Source organism: Thalassophryne amazonica, chromosome 6, assembly GCF_902500255.1.
Source record: "Thalassophryne amazonica chromosome 6, fThaAma1.1, whole genome shotgun sequence".
NCBI lineage: Eukaryota > Metazoa > Chordata > Actinopteri > Batrachoidiformes > Batrachoididae > Thalassophryne > Thalassophryne amazonica.
In genome coordinates, this window is record NC_047108.1 from 129,057,681 (window position 1) to 129,075,287 (window position 17,607).

Sequence of the window (17,607 nt, forward strand, 5' to 3'; positions counted from 1 at the left end):
GGGGGGTGATCGGGAAGCACAGCCTCCCCGATGTGAACCCGAGTGGTGTTCAATTGTTGGACTTCTGTGCTAGCAACAGCTTGTCCATCACAAACACCATGTTCGAGCACAAAGGTGGCACCAGGATACCCTGAGCCGGAGGTCGATGATCGACTTCGTAGTCGTATCATCTGACCTTCAGCCACGTGTTTCGGACACTCAGGTGAAGAGGGGCTGAGCTGTTGACCGATCACCACCTGGTGGTGAGTTGATCCGCTGGGAGTGGAGGAAGCCGGTCAGACCTGGCAGGCACAAACGTATCGTGAGGGTCTGCTGGGAATGACTGGCGGAACCCTCTGTCAACGAGGTCTTCAACTCCCACCTCCGGGAGAGCTTCTCCCAGATCCCGGGGGAGGTTGGAGAAATGGAGTCCGAGTGGACCTTGTTCTCCACCTCCATTGTCGATGCAGCCGCTCATAGCTGTGTTCGCAGGGTCGTGGTGGCAAATCGCCGAACCCGGTGGTGGACACCGGACGTAAGGGATGCCGTCAAGCTGAAGAATGTAGCGCCATGGCCTCGATTTGCCTAATTAAATAAAATACATTAATGCCACAAAAACCTGAATGCAACTGGAGACAGAGACTGCATTTCCACCCCAGTTGAGAAACTCCTAAGTCATCTGGAAACCTTCAGATAAGTTTTGGAGACGTCCCCCTATGGTCCAACACTGCTTCACAGAGGGAAAAACAAAGCCATAATTCAAAGTTCTTCAAAGAGAAGCCTTCGTTTTTAAAAATCAGTGAATTTTCTGCCATTAAGAATTACATGACATTATAATGGCTTCATGTCAGAATTTCAGTTTCTCCAGGCCAGGAAAACCCACACTTTATGATCAAACTAAGGCAGGAACCTCTCAAGACTGCAAAAACGTCCCCCACGACAAGATGGGGCCATAAATTTTTGAGTCTCCACAACTAACTACTTTCTTTGTTTAAAGCAGACAAGACCTTGGGTTGAAATACTTATGTTGTTTGCATTTATTATTCAAACAAAATGCTTTGCATGTAATCATTCCAGTTTGACGACGTGCTCATTTTAACTGATGTATGTTTAAGTGATCTTTTTGCAGTGTCAACATGATGAAGTATTCTGTTTTAACCAAATGGAGTGTTTAAGTGTCTATTAATGGTGTCCATTTGAGTGTCTGAGAACAAATACCATTTCAAATTAATTAATGTGTTTAAATAGTTGAATCATTTCTGTCTGCCCTCTTTTGGAAGACATGAAGCTTTTTGTGAGATTACACACACCCTAAATGGGCGGAGTTTGGCAACGTCAGTCCCCCTTTAAAAGTTAGAACAGTCTTGCCGCTCTCTCTTCTCCAAGCTCTCTCTGCCGCTCTTCTCTTTCTTCTTTGTAAACGCTTAAATTTTATTTTGGGCCAAGGGCCTGTTGCTAAGCTACCACGTGGCATTCATTCTTTCCTTTTGACAAAGTTTTAACCCGACGCTTTAAGATGCGTCAAGTCTATTTGAATTTAAGAGAACTTCCGAGCTGAGCTTTGCAAATTAAGAGCGAATTTACAGAAAAGCGATTTTTCCTTTTCAATATAATCTTTCAGCGCTCTTAAAGTTTTACTTTTTTCTAAATTCACAAAGACTGTAACTTGGCTTTAACAATTTTTAAAGCTACCAGACCCCATTTTCAACAAACACTTTCTACCTCTGGGTTCCTGCAAGCTGACAACGGAGCGGATTTCAAACCCGAATGGTAGCAGCCGTCGGCGAAGCCAGCCAACACAAGCCCTGGAATCACTTGGGGACACCTCTGAGTTAACCCCTTTTTCCTTGAGTTAACCACAATTTCTTAATGTTTTAAGCTTTCTCTCTATTTCTTCCAATGTCTCATGAGTGAGTAAGAAAATTGTTTCCATGAACGAACCTATTTCCGATCACTGTCCAGAAAATGCCAGTAAAATGTTCATTTCTTGTATAAATTGTAAATATTTTCTGCTGTGGCTTATTTTGTGTACAGAAGGAAACTCTTGGTCAACTGTATCGTGAGAATTCATGACTTTCAAATCAGAGACTGATTAAATTAAGTCGAGACGGATTAATTCATTTGAGACTGATGAATTAATGTTTAAATTATATTACCTATGCTATATAAAATTAAAAATAGTTGGTGACCTTATTACTGATTAAATAATAAGTATTAAACCCTAAATTTATTATTTTGGTGACCCATTACGTTGGGCCTAGTCCAATCTCATTCAATTTGGGAGTTTAATTACTTATTCACTATAAAGTGATACATCTAATGGTGCTCCTTGTGAGCACAATTCAGTTATAAATTATTTTATTAAATAAAGTTACATATTTACGGTGCCCACATGTGGAGGCTTTATTATTAAAACTGTTACACATCCATTGATGCTCCCATGTGGAGGCATAAAGATTTAAACAAAAACGTTACATCGTCTGGTTCCCCATTGCGAGGCCTGAATATCTGTACAGCAAAGTGTCTCCAAATGAACAGATAAATCAATCAATCAAATTTTTTTTTTATATAGCGCCAAATCACAACAAACAGTTGCCCCAAGGCGCTTTATATTGTAAGGCAAGGCCATACAATAATTATGTAAAACCCCAATGGTCAAAACGACCCCCTGTGAGCAAGCACTTGGCTACAGTGGGAAGGAAAATCTCCCTTTTAACAGGAAGAAACCTCCAGCAGAACCAGGCTCAGGGAGGGGCAGTCTTCTGCTGGGACTGGTTGGGGCTGAGGGAGAGAACCAGGAAAAAGACATGTTGTGGAGGGGAGCAGAGATCGATCACTAATGATTAAATGCAGAATGGTGCATACAGAGCAAAAAGAGAAAGAAACAGTGCATCATGGGAAGCCCCCAGCAGTCTACGTCTATAGCAGCATAACTAAGGGATGGTTCAGGGTCACCTGATCCAGCCCTAACTATAAGCTTTAGCAAAAAGGAAAGTTTTAAGCCTAATCTTAAAAGTAGAGAGGGTGTCTGTCTCCCTGATCTGAATTGGGAGCTGGTTCCACAGGAGAGGAGCCTGAAAGCTGAAGGTTCTGCCTCCCATTCTACTCTTACAAACCCTAGGAACTACAAGTAAGCCTGCAGTCTGAGAGCGAAGCGCTCTATTGGGGTGATATGGTACTACGAGGTCCCCAAGATAAGATGGGACCTGATTATTCAAAACCTTACAAGTAAGAAGAAGAATTTTAAATTCTATTCTAGAATTAACAGGAAGCCAATGAAGAGAGGCCAATATGGGTGAGATATGCTCTCTCCTTCTAGTCCCCGTCAGTACTCTAGCTGCAGCATTTTGAATTAACTGAAGGCTTTTTAGGGAACTTTTAGGACAACCTGATAATAATGAATTACAATAGTCCAGCCTAGAGGAAATAAATGCATGAATTAGTTTTTCAGCATCACTCAGACATCTTTCTAATTTTAGAGATATTGCGTAAATGCAAAAAAGCAGTCCTACATATTTGTTTAATATGTGCTTTGAATGACATATCCTGATCAAAAATGACTCCAAGATTTCTCACAGTATTACTAGAGGTCAGGGAAATGCCATCCAGAGTAAGGATCTGGTTAGACACCATGTTTCTAAGATTTGTGGGGCCAAGTACAATAACTTCAGTTTTATCTGAGTTTAAAAGCAGGAAATTAGAGGTCATCCATGTCTTTATGTCTGTAAGACAATCCTGCAGTTTAGCTAATTGGTGTGTGTCCTCTGGCTTCATGGATAGATAAAGCTGGGTATCATCTGCGTAACAATGAAAATTTAAGCAATACCGTCTAATAATACTGCCTAAGGGAAGCATGTATAAAGTGAATAAAATTGGTCCTAGCACAGAACCTTATGGAACTCCATAATTAACTTTAGTCTGTGAAGAAGATTCCCCATTTACATGAACAAATTGTAATCTATTAGACAAATATGATTCAAACCACCGCAGCACAGTGCCTTTAATACCTATGGCATGCTCTAATCTCTGTAATAAAATTTTATGGTCAACAGTATCAAAAGCAGCACTGAGGTCTAACAGAACAAGCACAGAGATGAGTCCACTGTCCGAGGCCATAAGAAGATCATTTGTAACCTTCACTAATGCTGTTTCTGTACTATGATGAATTCTAAAACCTGACTGAAACTCTTCAAATAGACCATTCCTCTGCAGATGATCAGTTAGCATTCTGGCAAACTGTCCCATGCCTCCAGAGGCGGAAGCAGCTCTCCACCAACACCGTCTACGGTGCAGGTGGGGAGCTGTTAACCCTGACTGGGGATGTTGTCCGGCTGTGGAAGGAATACTTCGAGGATCTCCTCAATCCCATCGTCATGTCTTTCGAAGAGGAAGCAGAGACTGGGGACTCAGATGCAGACTCATCCATCACCCAGGCCGAAATTACCGAGGTGGTCAGAAAGCTCTTCGGTGGCAAGGCTCCTGAGGTGGATGAAATCCATCCTGAGTACCTTAAGTCTCCGGACGTTGTGGGACTGTCTTTGTTGACATGTCTCTGCAACATCGCGTGGCGGTCGGGGACAGTGCCTCTGGATTGGCAGACCGGGGTGGTGGTCCCTCTGTTTAAGAAGGGGGACTGGAGGGTGTGTTCCAACTACAGGGGACTCATACTCCTCAGCCTCCCCGGTAAGGTCTATTTCAGAGTACTGGAGAGGAGAATTCGACCGACAGTCGAACCTTGGATTCACGAGGAGCAGTGTGGTTTTCATCCTGGTTGCGGCACACTGGACCAGCTCTACACCCTCCATTGGGTGCTTGATGTGACTGTCTAGCGTTGGGACCAGGAGGCAGAGCTGTGGTCTTATACACCTCTCTGCAGCTCTCTCCCCCTGCCATCCCCTCATTACCCCATCCCCGTAGAGACGGTGCCTGCTCCCAGACCACCAATAACCAGCAAAAATCTATTTAAGCATAAAAATTCAAAAAGAAAAAATAATATAGCACCTTCAATTGCACCACAGACTAAAACAGTTAAATGTGGTCTATTAAACATTAGGTCTCTCTCTTCTAAGTCCCTGTTGGTAAATGATATAATAATTGATCAACGTATTGATTTATTCTGCCTAACAGAAACCTGGTTACAGCAGGATGAATATGTTAGTTTAAATGAGTCAACACCCCCGAGTCACACTAACTGTCAGAATGCTCGTAGCACGGGCCGGGGTGGAGGATTAGCAGCAATCTCCATTCCAGCCTATTAATTAATCAAAAACCTAGACAGAGCTTTAATTCATTTGAAAGCTTGTCTCTTAGTCTTGTCCATCCAAATTGGAAGTCCCAAATAACAGTTTTATTTGTTATTATCTATCGTCCACCTGGTCGTTACTGTGAGTTTCTCTGTGAATTTTCAGACCTTTTGTTTGACTTAGTGCTTAGCTCAGATAAGATAATTATAGTGGGCGATTTTAACATCCACACAGATGCTGAGAATGACAGCCTCAACACTGCATTTAATCTATTATTAGACTATCGGCTTTGCTCAAAAAGTAAATGAGTCCACCCACCACTTTAATCATATCTTAGATCTTGTTCTGACTTATGGTATGGAAATAGAAGACTTAACAGTATTCCCTGAAAACTCCCTTCTGTCTGATCATTTTTTAATAACATTTACATTTACCCTGTTGGACTACCCTGCAGTGGGGAATAAGTTTCATTACACTAGAAGTCTTTCAGAAAGCGCTGTAACTAGGTTTAAGGATATGATTCCTTCTTTATGTTCTCTAATGTCATATACCAACACAGAGCAGAGTAGCTACCTAAACTCTGTAAGGGAGTTAGAGTATCTCGTCAATAGTTTACATCCTCATTGAAGACAACTTTGGATGCTGTAGCTCCTCTGAAAAAGAGAGCTTTAAATCAGAAGTGTCTGACTCCGTGGTATAACTCACAAACTCGTAGCTTAAAGCAGATAACCCGTAAGTTGGAGAGGAAATGGCGTCTCACTAATTTAGAAGATCTTCACTTAGCCTGGAAAAAGAGTTTGTTGCTCTATAAAAAAAGCCCTCCGTAAAGCTAGGACATCTTTCTACTCATCACTAATTGAAGAAAATAAGAACAACCCCAGGTTTCTTTTCAGCACTGTAGCCAGGCTGACAAAGAGTCAGAGCTCTATTGAGCTGAGTATTCCATTAACTTTAACTAGTAATGACTTCATGACTTTCTTTGCTAACAAAATTTTGACTATTAGAGAAAAAATTACTCATAACCATCCCAAAGATGTATCGTTATCTTTGGCTGCTTTCAGTGATGCTGGTATTTGGTTAGACTCTTTCTCTCCGATTGTTCTCTCTGAGTTATTTTCATTAGTTACTTCATCCAAACCATCAACATGTTTATTAGACCCCATTCCTGCCAGGCTGCTCAAGGAAGTCCTACCATTATTTAATGCTTCAATCTTAAATATGATCAATCTATCTTTGTTAGTTGGTTATGTACCACAGGCCTTTAAGGTGGCAGTAATTAAACCATTACTTAAAAAGCCATCACTTGACCCAGCTATCTTAGCTAATTATAGGCCAATCTCCAACCTTCCTTTTCTCTCAAAGATTCTTGAGAGGGTAGTTGTAAAACAGCTAACTGATCACCTGCAGAGGAATGGTCTATTTGAAGAGTTTCAGTCAGGTTTTAGAATTCATCATAGTACAGAAACAGCATTAGTGAAGGTTACAAATGATCTTCTTATGGCCTCGGACAGTGGACTTATCTCTGTGCTTGTTCTGTTGGACCTCAGTGCTGCTTTTGATACTGTTGACCATAAAATTTTATTACAGAGATTAGAGCATGTCATAGGTATTAAGGGCACTGCGCTGCGGTGGTTTGAATCATATTTGTCTAATAGATTACAGTTTGTTCATGTAAATGGGGAATCTTCTTCACAGACTAAAGTTAATTATGGAGTTCCACAAGGGTCTGTGCTAGGACCAATTTTATTAACTTTATACATGCTTCCCTTAGGCAGTATTATTAGACGGTATTGCTTAAATTTTCATTGTTACGCAGATGATACCCAGCTTTATCTATCCATGAAGCCAGAGGATACACACCAATTAGCTAAACTGCAGGATTGTCTTACAGACATAAAGACATGGATGACCTCTAATTTCCTGCTTTTAAACTCAGATAAAACTGAAGTTATTGTACTTGGCCCCACAAATCTTAGAAGCATGGTGTCTAACCAGATCGTTACTCTGGATGGCATTTCCCTGATCTCTAGTAATACTGTGAGAAATCTTGGAGTCATTTTTGATCAGGATATGTCATTCAAAGCGCATATTAAACAAATATGTAGGACTGCCTTTTTGCATTTACGCAATATCTCTAAAATCAGAAAGGTCTTGTCTCAGAGTGATGCTGAAAAACTAATTCATGCATTTATTTCCTCTAGGCTGGACTATTGTAATTCATTATTATCAGGTTGTCCTAAAAGTTCCCTAAAAAGCCTTCAGTTGGTTCAGAATGCTGCAGCTAGAGTACTGACGGGGACTAGCAGGAGAGAGCATATCTCACCCGTGTTGGCCTCTCTTCATTGGCTTCCTGTTAATTCTAGAATAGAATTTAAAATTCTTCTTCTTACTTATAAGGTTTTGAATAATCAGGTCCCATCTTATCTTAGGGACCTCGTAGTACCATATTACCCCATTAGAGCGCTTCGCTCTCAGACTGCGGGCTTACTTGTGGTTCCTAGGGTTTGTAAGAGTAGAATGGGAGGCAGAGCCTTCAGCTTTCAGGCTCCTCTCCTGTGGAACCAGCTCCCAATTCAGATCAGGGAGACAGATACCCTCTCTACTTTTAAGATTAGGCTTAAAACTTTCCTTTTCGCTAAGGCTTATAGTTAGGGCTGGATCGGGTGACCCTGGACCATCCCTTGGTTATGTTGCTTTAGACGTAGACTGTGGGGGGGTTCCCATGATGCACTGTTTCTTTCTCTTTTTGCTCCGTATGCATCACTCTGCATTTAATCATTAGTGATCGATCTCTGCCCCCCTTCTCGGCATGTCTTTTTCCTGGTTCTTTCCCTCAGCCCCAACCAGTCTCAGCAGAAGACTGCCCCTCTCTGAGCCTGGTTCTGCTGGAGGTTTCTTCCTGTTAAAAGGGAGTTTTTCCTTCCCACTGTGGCCAAGTGCTTGCTCATAGGGGGTCGTTTTGACCGTTGGGGTTTTTCATAATTATTGTATGGCCTTGCCTTACAATATGGAGCGCCTTGGGGCAACTGTTTGTTGTGATTTGGCGCTATATAAGAAAAAAGTTGATTGATTGAGTTGATTGATGGTTCATGGGAGTTCGACCAACCAGTCCACATGTGTTTTGTGGATCTGGAGAAGGCATTCGACCGTGTCCCTCGAGGCGCCCTGTGGGGGGTGCTCCGGGAGTAAGGGGTCCTTTGTTAAGGGCTATTCGGTCCCTGTACGACACAGCAGGAGCTTGGTTCGCATTGCCGGTAGTAAGTCAAGCCTGTTTCCAGTGCACGTTGGCCTCCACCAGGGCTGCCCTTTGTCACCGGTTCTGTTCATTACCATTATGGACAGATGGGGTCCGGTTTGGGAACCACAGAATCCTGTCTCTGCTGGTTGTGGATGATGTGGTTCTGTTGGCTTCGTCAAATCAGGACCTTCAGCGTGCACTGGGGCGGTTTGCAGCCGAGTGTGAAGCGTCCGGGATGAAAATCAGCACCTCCAAATCCGAGGCCATGGTTCTCGACCAGAAAAAGGTGCTTTGCCCTCTTCAGGTTGGTGGAGTTTAAGTATCTTGGGGGCTTGTTCACGAGTGAGGGATGGATGGAGCGTGAGACGATAGACGGATTGGTGCAGCGTCTGCAGTGATGCGGTCGCTGTATCGGACCGTCATGGCGAAGAGAGAGCTGAGTAGGGGGGCAAAGGTCTCAATTCACCGATCGATCTACGTTCCGATCCTCACCTATGGTCATGAGATTTGGCTCATGACCGAAAGAACAAGATCGCGAGTACAAGCGGCCGAGATGAGTTTCCTCCGCAGGGTGGCTGGGCGCTCCCTTAGAGATAGGGTGAGGAGCTCGGTCACTCGGGAGGAGCTCGGAGTCGAGCCGCTGCTCCTCCACGTCGAAAGGAGCCAGCTGAGGTGGCTCGGGCATCTTTATTGGATGCCCCCTGGATGCCTCGCTGGAGAGGTGTTCCGGGCACATCCCATTGAGAGGAGGACCCGGGGAAGACCCAGGACACGCTGAAGGGACTACATCTTGCAGCTGGCTTGGGAACACCTCGGGGTTCCCCCGGAGGAGCTGGGGGAGGTGTGTGTGGATTGGGAGGTCTGGGCCCCTTTGCTTCAGCTGCTGCCCCAGCGACCCGATCTTGGATGAAGCAGAAGAAAATGGATGATGTATTAAGAATCATGCATATTTCATGGAAATTGTTTTGATTTTTGTAGTACTTGTAATAGATGTTCATGAGATTTTATCAAGCTGGTTTTATTTTTTTTCCACCCATAAAAACAGGAGGTGCCCAATTCTTTAAGTTATAAATTAATCTGATTGGAGGGCCATGGGCATAAAATAAAAAAAAATAAAAAAAATTGTGTGAATTACATACAATTTCAAGTAAATGCATTGTGTTTGATAGATAAAATTACTTCTATTTAATTTGCTTAACAGTAATATATTAAATTCCAGAGAACAATTGCCGGGGGGGGGGGGGGGGGGGGGGAATCACTTCGTGTGTAGTTCTTTACCAGCATTAAATGAGTCTATATATAGTTCTATTGTGAGCACAAAGTAATAACATTACTCCTGTTAAATGTTCCTCCTCAATTCCCTACCAGTGTGACAAAACAGAGGGGAAAAGTGTTGTGTGTGTGCGCTCACACACACACACACACACACACACACACACACAACACACACACACACACACAACACAGTGGCTCGTCTCCCACTCTCTTCCCGTCCATTTCTTCAAGACATGGAGCTGCGCTTACTGTGTTGGTCCTTTCTCTGCTGGTGTTTGGGTTTGGCCAAATACACACAAGCTCAAAAAATTCAAAGGAACACTTTGAAAACAAATCAGATCTCAATGAGGATATGGACTGGGTAATGTGTTAGGAACAAAAGCACGCCACAACATTTGATGGAAATGAAAAATGTCAACCTACAGAGGGCTGATTTCAAAGACACTCCAAAAATCAAAAGAAAAGCACTGATGCAGCACACTTGTCCATTTTGCCAAAATTTCATTGCAGCAAGTCAAAATGGTACTCAGTAGTTTGTGTGGCCCCCACACGCTTGTACGCATGCCTGACCAAAACAATGTCCCAAAGGAAGTGTGGGGGCCAGACAATGGTATCAATTCCTTCATTCTCCAGGAACTGCCTGCATACTCTTGCCACATGAGGCCGGGCATTGTTACATGCACCAGGAGGAACCTAGCACCCACTGCACCAGTGTAGGGTCTGACAACAGGTCCAAGGGTTTCATCCAGATATCTAATAGCAGTTAGGGTGCCGTTGTCTAGCCAATAGAGGTCTGGGCATCCATCCAGGGATATGCCTCACCAGACCATCGCTGACCCACCATTAAACCGGTCATGCTGAATGATGCTGCAGACAGCATAACACTCTCCAGAGCATCTCCAAACCCTTTCACTATGTCACATGTGCTCAGGTTGAATCTGCTCTCATGTGTGAAAAACACAGAGTGCCAGGAGTGGACCTGCCAATTCTGGTGTTCTTTGGCAAATGGCAATCGTGTTCCATGGTGCCCAACAGTGAGCACAGGGCCCACTACAGGATGGTGGGCCATCAGGCTACCCTCATAAAGTCTGTTTCTGATTGTTTGGACAGACATTCACACCAGTGGCCTGCTGGAGGTCATTTTGTAGGACTCTGGCAGTGCTCATCCTGTTGCTCCTTGCACAAGGAGCAGATACCAGTCCTGGTGAAAAATTAAGGACCTTCTATGGCCCTGTCCAGCTCTCCTAGAATCTCCTCCATGCTCTTGAGACTGTGCTGGTAGACACAGTAAACCTTCTGGCAATGGCGCATATTGATGTGCCATCCTGGAGGAGTTGAACTACCTGTGGAACCTGTCTGGGGTGCAGGTACCGCACCATGCTACCAGTACTGACATGGACTCTGGCCAAATGGAAAAGTAGTGAAATGTCACTCAGAAAAGATGAAAGAAAAAAATGTCAGTGGCTTCTGCCTGTAAAACCATTCCTGTTTTGGGTGTTGTTTCATTGCTGCTCCTCTAGTGCACTTGTTAATTATGTCATTAACACCAAAGCAGCTGTAATTGATTAACAACTCCCTCTGCTATTTAACTGACCAGATCAAGATGTCCAGAAATTGAATAGACTTGATGCTGTAAAAATGTTGCTTTCATTTTTTTTTTTGAGCAGTATACATATGTTTCTGACAAATCCTGGCAATGTTTCATTGCAGTTTTTTTCCCCCTTCCTGTTCCTTATTAAATCTCTCTGGGACTCTGAGAACAATTTGTCCTACGAGTAGATGTGGTCAGTCCCACACGTACATCCTAGATCTGAGTGATACTGACTACAATTCTTATGTTATTTTCAAATGTCTGCATGGTATCTGTTTTTTATTTAAATGTATTTCAGAGGAATGCATTCATATTGTGCTTATTCTAGCACATAGTGCAGCAGAGAGAATATTTACAGAGAAATCCTTCAAATGGTGATGCAAGCACCAAATCTGGCACAAATACTCCAGAGACATTACTCTGGGGGGGGGAGAACAAACAAAAAACAGATGGGCCACTTGAATTTTCAATTGGCTGCCAGGTAGGGGTCAATTGAGGAATTACACATGGGTCAATTTTAAAATGCTCCAATCATATTGACAACTATACCACATTATTTGTCTGATCGTATGGATTCCAAAAAGGTATAGTTTGGACTATGTATGAGTTATGTGGTAAAAACAGCGAGACTGGTGGCAAAGGTCAATTTCAGTTTGTACAGGGGTTGCTTCAATTTTGGTAAAATGTGATGCAAATTATTGGTTGAGTTAAAAGGGTTTTAAGAGAAATTTGCACCATATGTCATGTTTAGTTATCATGTTATAGGGTAACATATATCACATGTTACAGAATCCAATGGACGTTGACATTATTTAACCTGTACTTTGGAAAGCAAACGCAGGGGTGGTGGCCAAGTGGTTAATGCACTTGGTTTCAGTGCAGAAGGTTCCGGGTTCAAATCCCACCCCTGCCACATTTCTCCATGTAATGTGGAGTTGAGTCAGGAAGGGCATCCAGCGTAAAATCTGTTCCAATTCAACATGCAGATCCACCTTGGATTTGCTGTGGCGACCCCGAGTGCAAATAAGGGAGCAGCTGAAGGGACTTACTTTTTTTTGGAAAGCAAACATTCAGTCAAAACTATTACATTTATTAATCCCATTAGTTCAACCAATAACATTTGAGCAACTTTAACTTTTGACCCCTGTACAAACTGAGATTGACCTCTGTCACCATTCTTAATGTTTTACATAACATTCAGTCAAAGATTTGGTGCTTGCATCACCAGCTGAAGAATTGTTTCAGTTATCTGCTGCACTAACAGGGAAAAGGTGCATTGGCTTCCCTTTGATAAAATGCTTTTGAAGGATGTGTGTACGGATTATGTGTGTACTGTACTTGTTTAATCAAAATGTGTATCAGCTCTGCAAAAATGTATATAATCCAGAGTTTTTTCCAAAAATGTAGGTGGTGGAGCTGATACTATGCGGCAAAACAGAGATGAACTGTGCATGTATAACAGCACAGACGTGTGAATAAATTGACATTAATTAAGAACGTCACAGTCAAAATGGTGTTCCTTGTAGACTCACAGTCTCAGCTGCTCAAAAGTCTTCACAGAGTACAGAGGAGATCTGGGGTCCCGCTGGAGAACCTCCACCTGGTTTTTGTTCTGCACCAGAGTGTGATGGATCAACTTATTTAGCAGTGACTGCTCTGCCAGGCCCATCTTGTCTTCCTCTGATGTCAAAGCTTGCTTCTCACTCTTTCCCACTGTAATATTTCCTGCATAATGTTTATTGTACATTTGGGGGTGGGTGGGGGTGGACACAATCATCAAGTTAATGTTATATCCAACATCACAGTTTGAGAAATATGCTATCCCTCAAAGTTATTACCACACACTGCCAGGAAAATCACTTTCCAAATTTATGTCCAAACCAAAAATAAAATGTTTCAGGAACAAAAGTAGTATCTGAGAAGCAACAATATATAATAATACACACAAACATACAGTAGTCTTCAGAATAATAGTAGTGCTATGTGACTAAAAAGATTAATCCAGGTTTTGAGTATACAACCCCTGGCAAAAATGATGGAATCACCGGCCTCGGAGGATGTTCATTCAGTTGTTTAATTTTGTAGCAAAAAAGCAGATCACAGACATGACACTAAACTAAAGTCATTTCAAATGGCAACTTTCTGGCTTTAAGAAACACTATAAGAAATCAGGAAAAAAAAATTGTGGCAGTCAGTAACGGTCACTTTTTTAGACAAAGCAGAGGGGGAAAAAAAATGGAATCACTCAATTCTGAGGAAAAAATTATGGAATCATGAAAAACAAAAGAATGCTCCAACACCACTAGTATTTTGTTGCACCACCTCTGGCTTTTCTAACAGCTTGCAGTCTCTGAGGCACGGACTTAATGAGTGACAAACAGTACTCTTCATCAATCTGGCTCCAACTTTCTCTGATTGCTGTTGCCAGATCAGCTTTGCAGGTTGGAGCCTTGTCATGGACCATTTTCTTCAACTTCCAAAGATTTTCAATTGGATTAAGATCCAGACTATTTGCAGGCCATGACATTGACCCTATGTGTCTTTTCGCAAGGAATGTTTTCACAGTTTTTGCTCTATGGCAAGATGCATTATCATCTTGAAAAATGATTTCATCATCCCCAAACATCCTTTCAATTGATGGGATAAGAAAAGTGTCCAAAATATCAACGTAAACTTGTGCATTTATTGATGATGTAATGACAGCCATCTCCCCAGTGCCTTTACCTGACATGCAGCCCCATATCATCAATGACTGTGGAAATGTACATGTTCTCTTCAGGCAGTCATCTTTATAAATCTCATTGGAACGGCACCAAACAAAAGTTCCAGCATCATCACCTTGCCCAATGCAGATTCGAGATTCATCACTGAATATGACTTTCATCCAGTCATCCACAGTCCACGATTGCTTTTCCTTAGCCCATTGTAACCTTGTTTTTTTCTGTTTAGGTGTTAATGATGGCTTTCGTTTAGCTTTTCTGTATGTAAATCCCATTTCCTTTAGGCGGTTTCTTACAGTTCGGTCACAGACGTTGACGCCAGTTTCCTCCCATTTGTTCCTCATTTGTTTTGTTGTGCATTTTCGATTTTTTAGACATATTGCTTTAAGTTTTCTGTCTTGACGCTTTGATGTCTTCCTTGGTCTACCAGTATGTTTGCCTTTAACAACCTTCCCACGTTGTTTGTATTTGGTCCAGAGTTTAGACACAGCTGACTGTGAACAACCAACATCTTTTGCAACACTGCGTGATGATTTACCCTCTTTTAAGAGTTTGATAATCCTCTCCTTTGTTTCAATTGACATCTCTCGTGTTGGAGCCATGATTCATGTCAGTCCACTTGGTGCAACAGCTCTCCAAGGTGTGATCACTCCTTTTTAGATGCAGACTAACAAGCAGATCTGATTTGATGCAGGTGTTAGTTTTGGGGATGAAAATTTAAAGGGTGATTCCATCATTTATTCCTCAGAATTGAGTGATTCCATATTTTTTTCCCTCTGCTTGGTCTAAAAAAGTAACCGTTACTGACTGCCACAATTTTTTTTTTTCAGGATTTCTTAGTGTTTCTTAAAGCCAGAAAGTTGCCATTTGAAATGACTTTAGTTTTGTGTCATGTCTGCGATCTGCTTTTTTTCTACAAAATTAAACAACTGAATGAACATCCTCCGAGGACGGTGATTCCATAATTTTTGCCAGGGGTTGTATTTCTTATTGTTACATGGGAAACAAGGTACCAGTAGATTCAGTAGATTCTCACAAATCCAACAAGACCAAGCATTCATGATATGCACACTCTTAAGGCTATGAAATTGGGCTATTAGTAAAAAAAAGTAGAAAAGGGGGTGTTCACAATAATAGTAGCATCTGCTGTTGACGCTACAAACTCAAAACTATTATGTTCAAACTGCTTTTTTAGCAATCCTGTGAATCACTAAACTAGTATTTAGTTGTATAACCACAGTTTTTCATGATTTCTTCACATCTATGAGGCATGGAGTCAACCAACTTGTGGCACGTTTCAGCTGTTATTCCACTCCAAGATTCTTTAACAACATCAAATTAAATCAATTTTATTTATATAGCGCCAAATCACAACAAACAGTTGCCCCAAGGTGCTTTATATTGTAAGGCAAAGCCATACAATAATTACAGAAAAACCCCAACGGTCAAAACGACCCCCTGTGAGCAAGCACTTGGCGACAGTGGGAAGGAAAAACTCCCTTTTAACAGGAAGAAACCTCCAGCAGAACCAGGCTCAGGGAGGGGCAGTCTTCTGCTGGGACTGGTTGGGGCTGAGGGAGAGAACCAGGAAAAAGACATGCTGTGGAGGGGAGCAGAGATCAATCACTAATGATTAAATGCAGAGTGGTGCATACAGAGCAAAAAGAGAAAGAAACACTCAGTGCATTCTGAAGGTGCTTTCTGAAAGACTTCTAGTGTAGTGAAACTTATTCCCCACTGCTGGGTAGTCCATCAGAGTAAATGTTATTAAGAAATGATCAGACAGAAGGGAGTTTTCAGGGAATACTGTTAAGTCTTCAATTTCCATACCATAAGTCAGAACAAGATCTAAGATATGAGTAAAGTGGTGGGTGGACTCATTTACATTTTGAGCAAAGCCAATTGAGTCTAATAATAGATTAAATGCAGTGTTGAGGCTGTCATTCTCAGCATCTGTGTGGATGTTAAAATCACCCACTATAATTATCTTATCTGAGCTAAGCACTAAGTCAGACAAAAGGTCTGAAAATTCACAGAGAAACTCACAGTAACGACCAGGTGGACGATAGATAATAACAAATAAAACTGGTTTTTGGGACGTCCAATTTGGATGGACAAGACTAAGAGTCAAGCTTTCAAATGAATTAAAGCTCTGTCTGGGTTTTTGATTAATTAATAAGCTGGAATGGAAGATTGCTGCTAATCCTCCGCCCCGGCCCGTGCTACGAGCATTCTGACAGTTAGTGTGACTCGGGGGTGTTGACTCATTTAAACTAACATATTCATCCTGCTGTAACCAGGTTTCTGTAAGGCAGAATAAATCAATATGTTGATCAATTATTATATCATTTACCAACAGGGACTTAGAAAAGAGAGACCTAATGTTTAATAGACCACATTTAACTGTTTTAGTCTGTGGTGCAGTTGAAGGTGCTATATTATTTTTTCTTTTTGAATTTTTATGCTTAAATAGATTTTTGCTGGTTATTGGTGGTCTGGGAGCAGGCACCGTCTCTACGCGGATGGGGTAATGAGGGGATGGCAGGGGGAGAGAAGCTGCAGAGAGGTGTGTAAGACTACAACTCTGCTTCCTGGTCCCAACCCTGGATAGTCACGGTTTGGAGGATTTAAGAAAATTGGCCAGATTTCTAGAAATGAGAGCTGCTCCATCCAAAGTGGGATGGATGCCGTCTCTCCTAACAAGACAAGGTTTTCCCCAGAAGCTTTGCCAATTATCTATGAAGCCCACCTCATTTTTTGGAGAACATGCGGCTAAACATGTCACTCTCGGTCCAATTGGGGAGGGGCCCAGAGAAAACTACAGAGTCCGACATTGTTTTTGCAAAGTTACACACCGATTCAATGTTAATTTTAGTGACCTCCGATTGGCGTAACCGGGTGTCATTACTGCCGACGTGAATTACAATCTTACCAAATTTACGCTTAGCCTTACCCAGCAGTTTCAAATTTCCTTCAATGTCGCCTGCTGTGGCCCCCCGGAAGACAATTGACTATGGTTGCTGGTGTCGCTAACTTCACAATTCTCAAAACAGAGTCACCAATAACCAGAGTTTGATCCTCGGCGGGTGCGTCGCCGAGTGGGGAAAAACTGTTAGAAATGTGAACGGGTTGGCGGTGTACACGGGGCTTCTGTTTAGAACTACGCTTCCTCCTCACAGTCACCCAGTCGGCCTGCTTTCCCGGCTGCTCGGGATCTGCCAGAGGGAAACTAACGATGGCTAAGCTACCTTGGTCCGCACCGACTACAGGGGCCTGGCTAGCTGTAGAATTTTCCACGGTGCGGAGCCGAGTCTCCAATTCGCCCAGTCTACCAATCAATCAATCAATTTTTTTATATAGCGCCAAATCACAACAAACAGTTGCCCCAAGGCGCTTTATATTGTAAGGCAAGGCCATACAATAATTATGTAAAACCCCAACGGTCAAAACGACCCCCTGTGAGCAAGCACTTGGCGACAGTGGGAAGGAAAAACTCCCTTTTAACAGGAAGAAACCTCCAGCAGAACCAGGCTCAGGGAGGGGCAGTCTTCTGCTGGGACT

General features: G+C 42.4%; 1 protein-coding gene across 1 annotated transcript in view; it reads right to left on the reverse strand.

The window, feature by feature from the left end:
• The window catches only part of LOC117513108 (ATP-dependent RNA helicase DDX19B-like), a 36,543-nt gene that overhangs the window by 12,567 nt on the left and 6,369 nt on the right, over window positions 1-17,607 (reverse strand). The window contains exon 2 of the mRNA XM_034173443.1: window positions 12,859-13,051. Coding sequence (XP_034029334.1) covers window positions 12,859-13,051 — 193 coding nt within the window. The remainder of the gene's footprint in view (window positions 1-12,858; window positions 13,052-17,607) is intronic.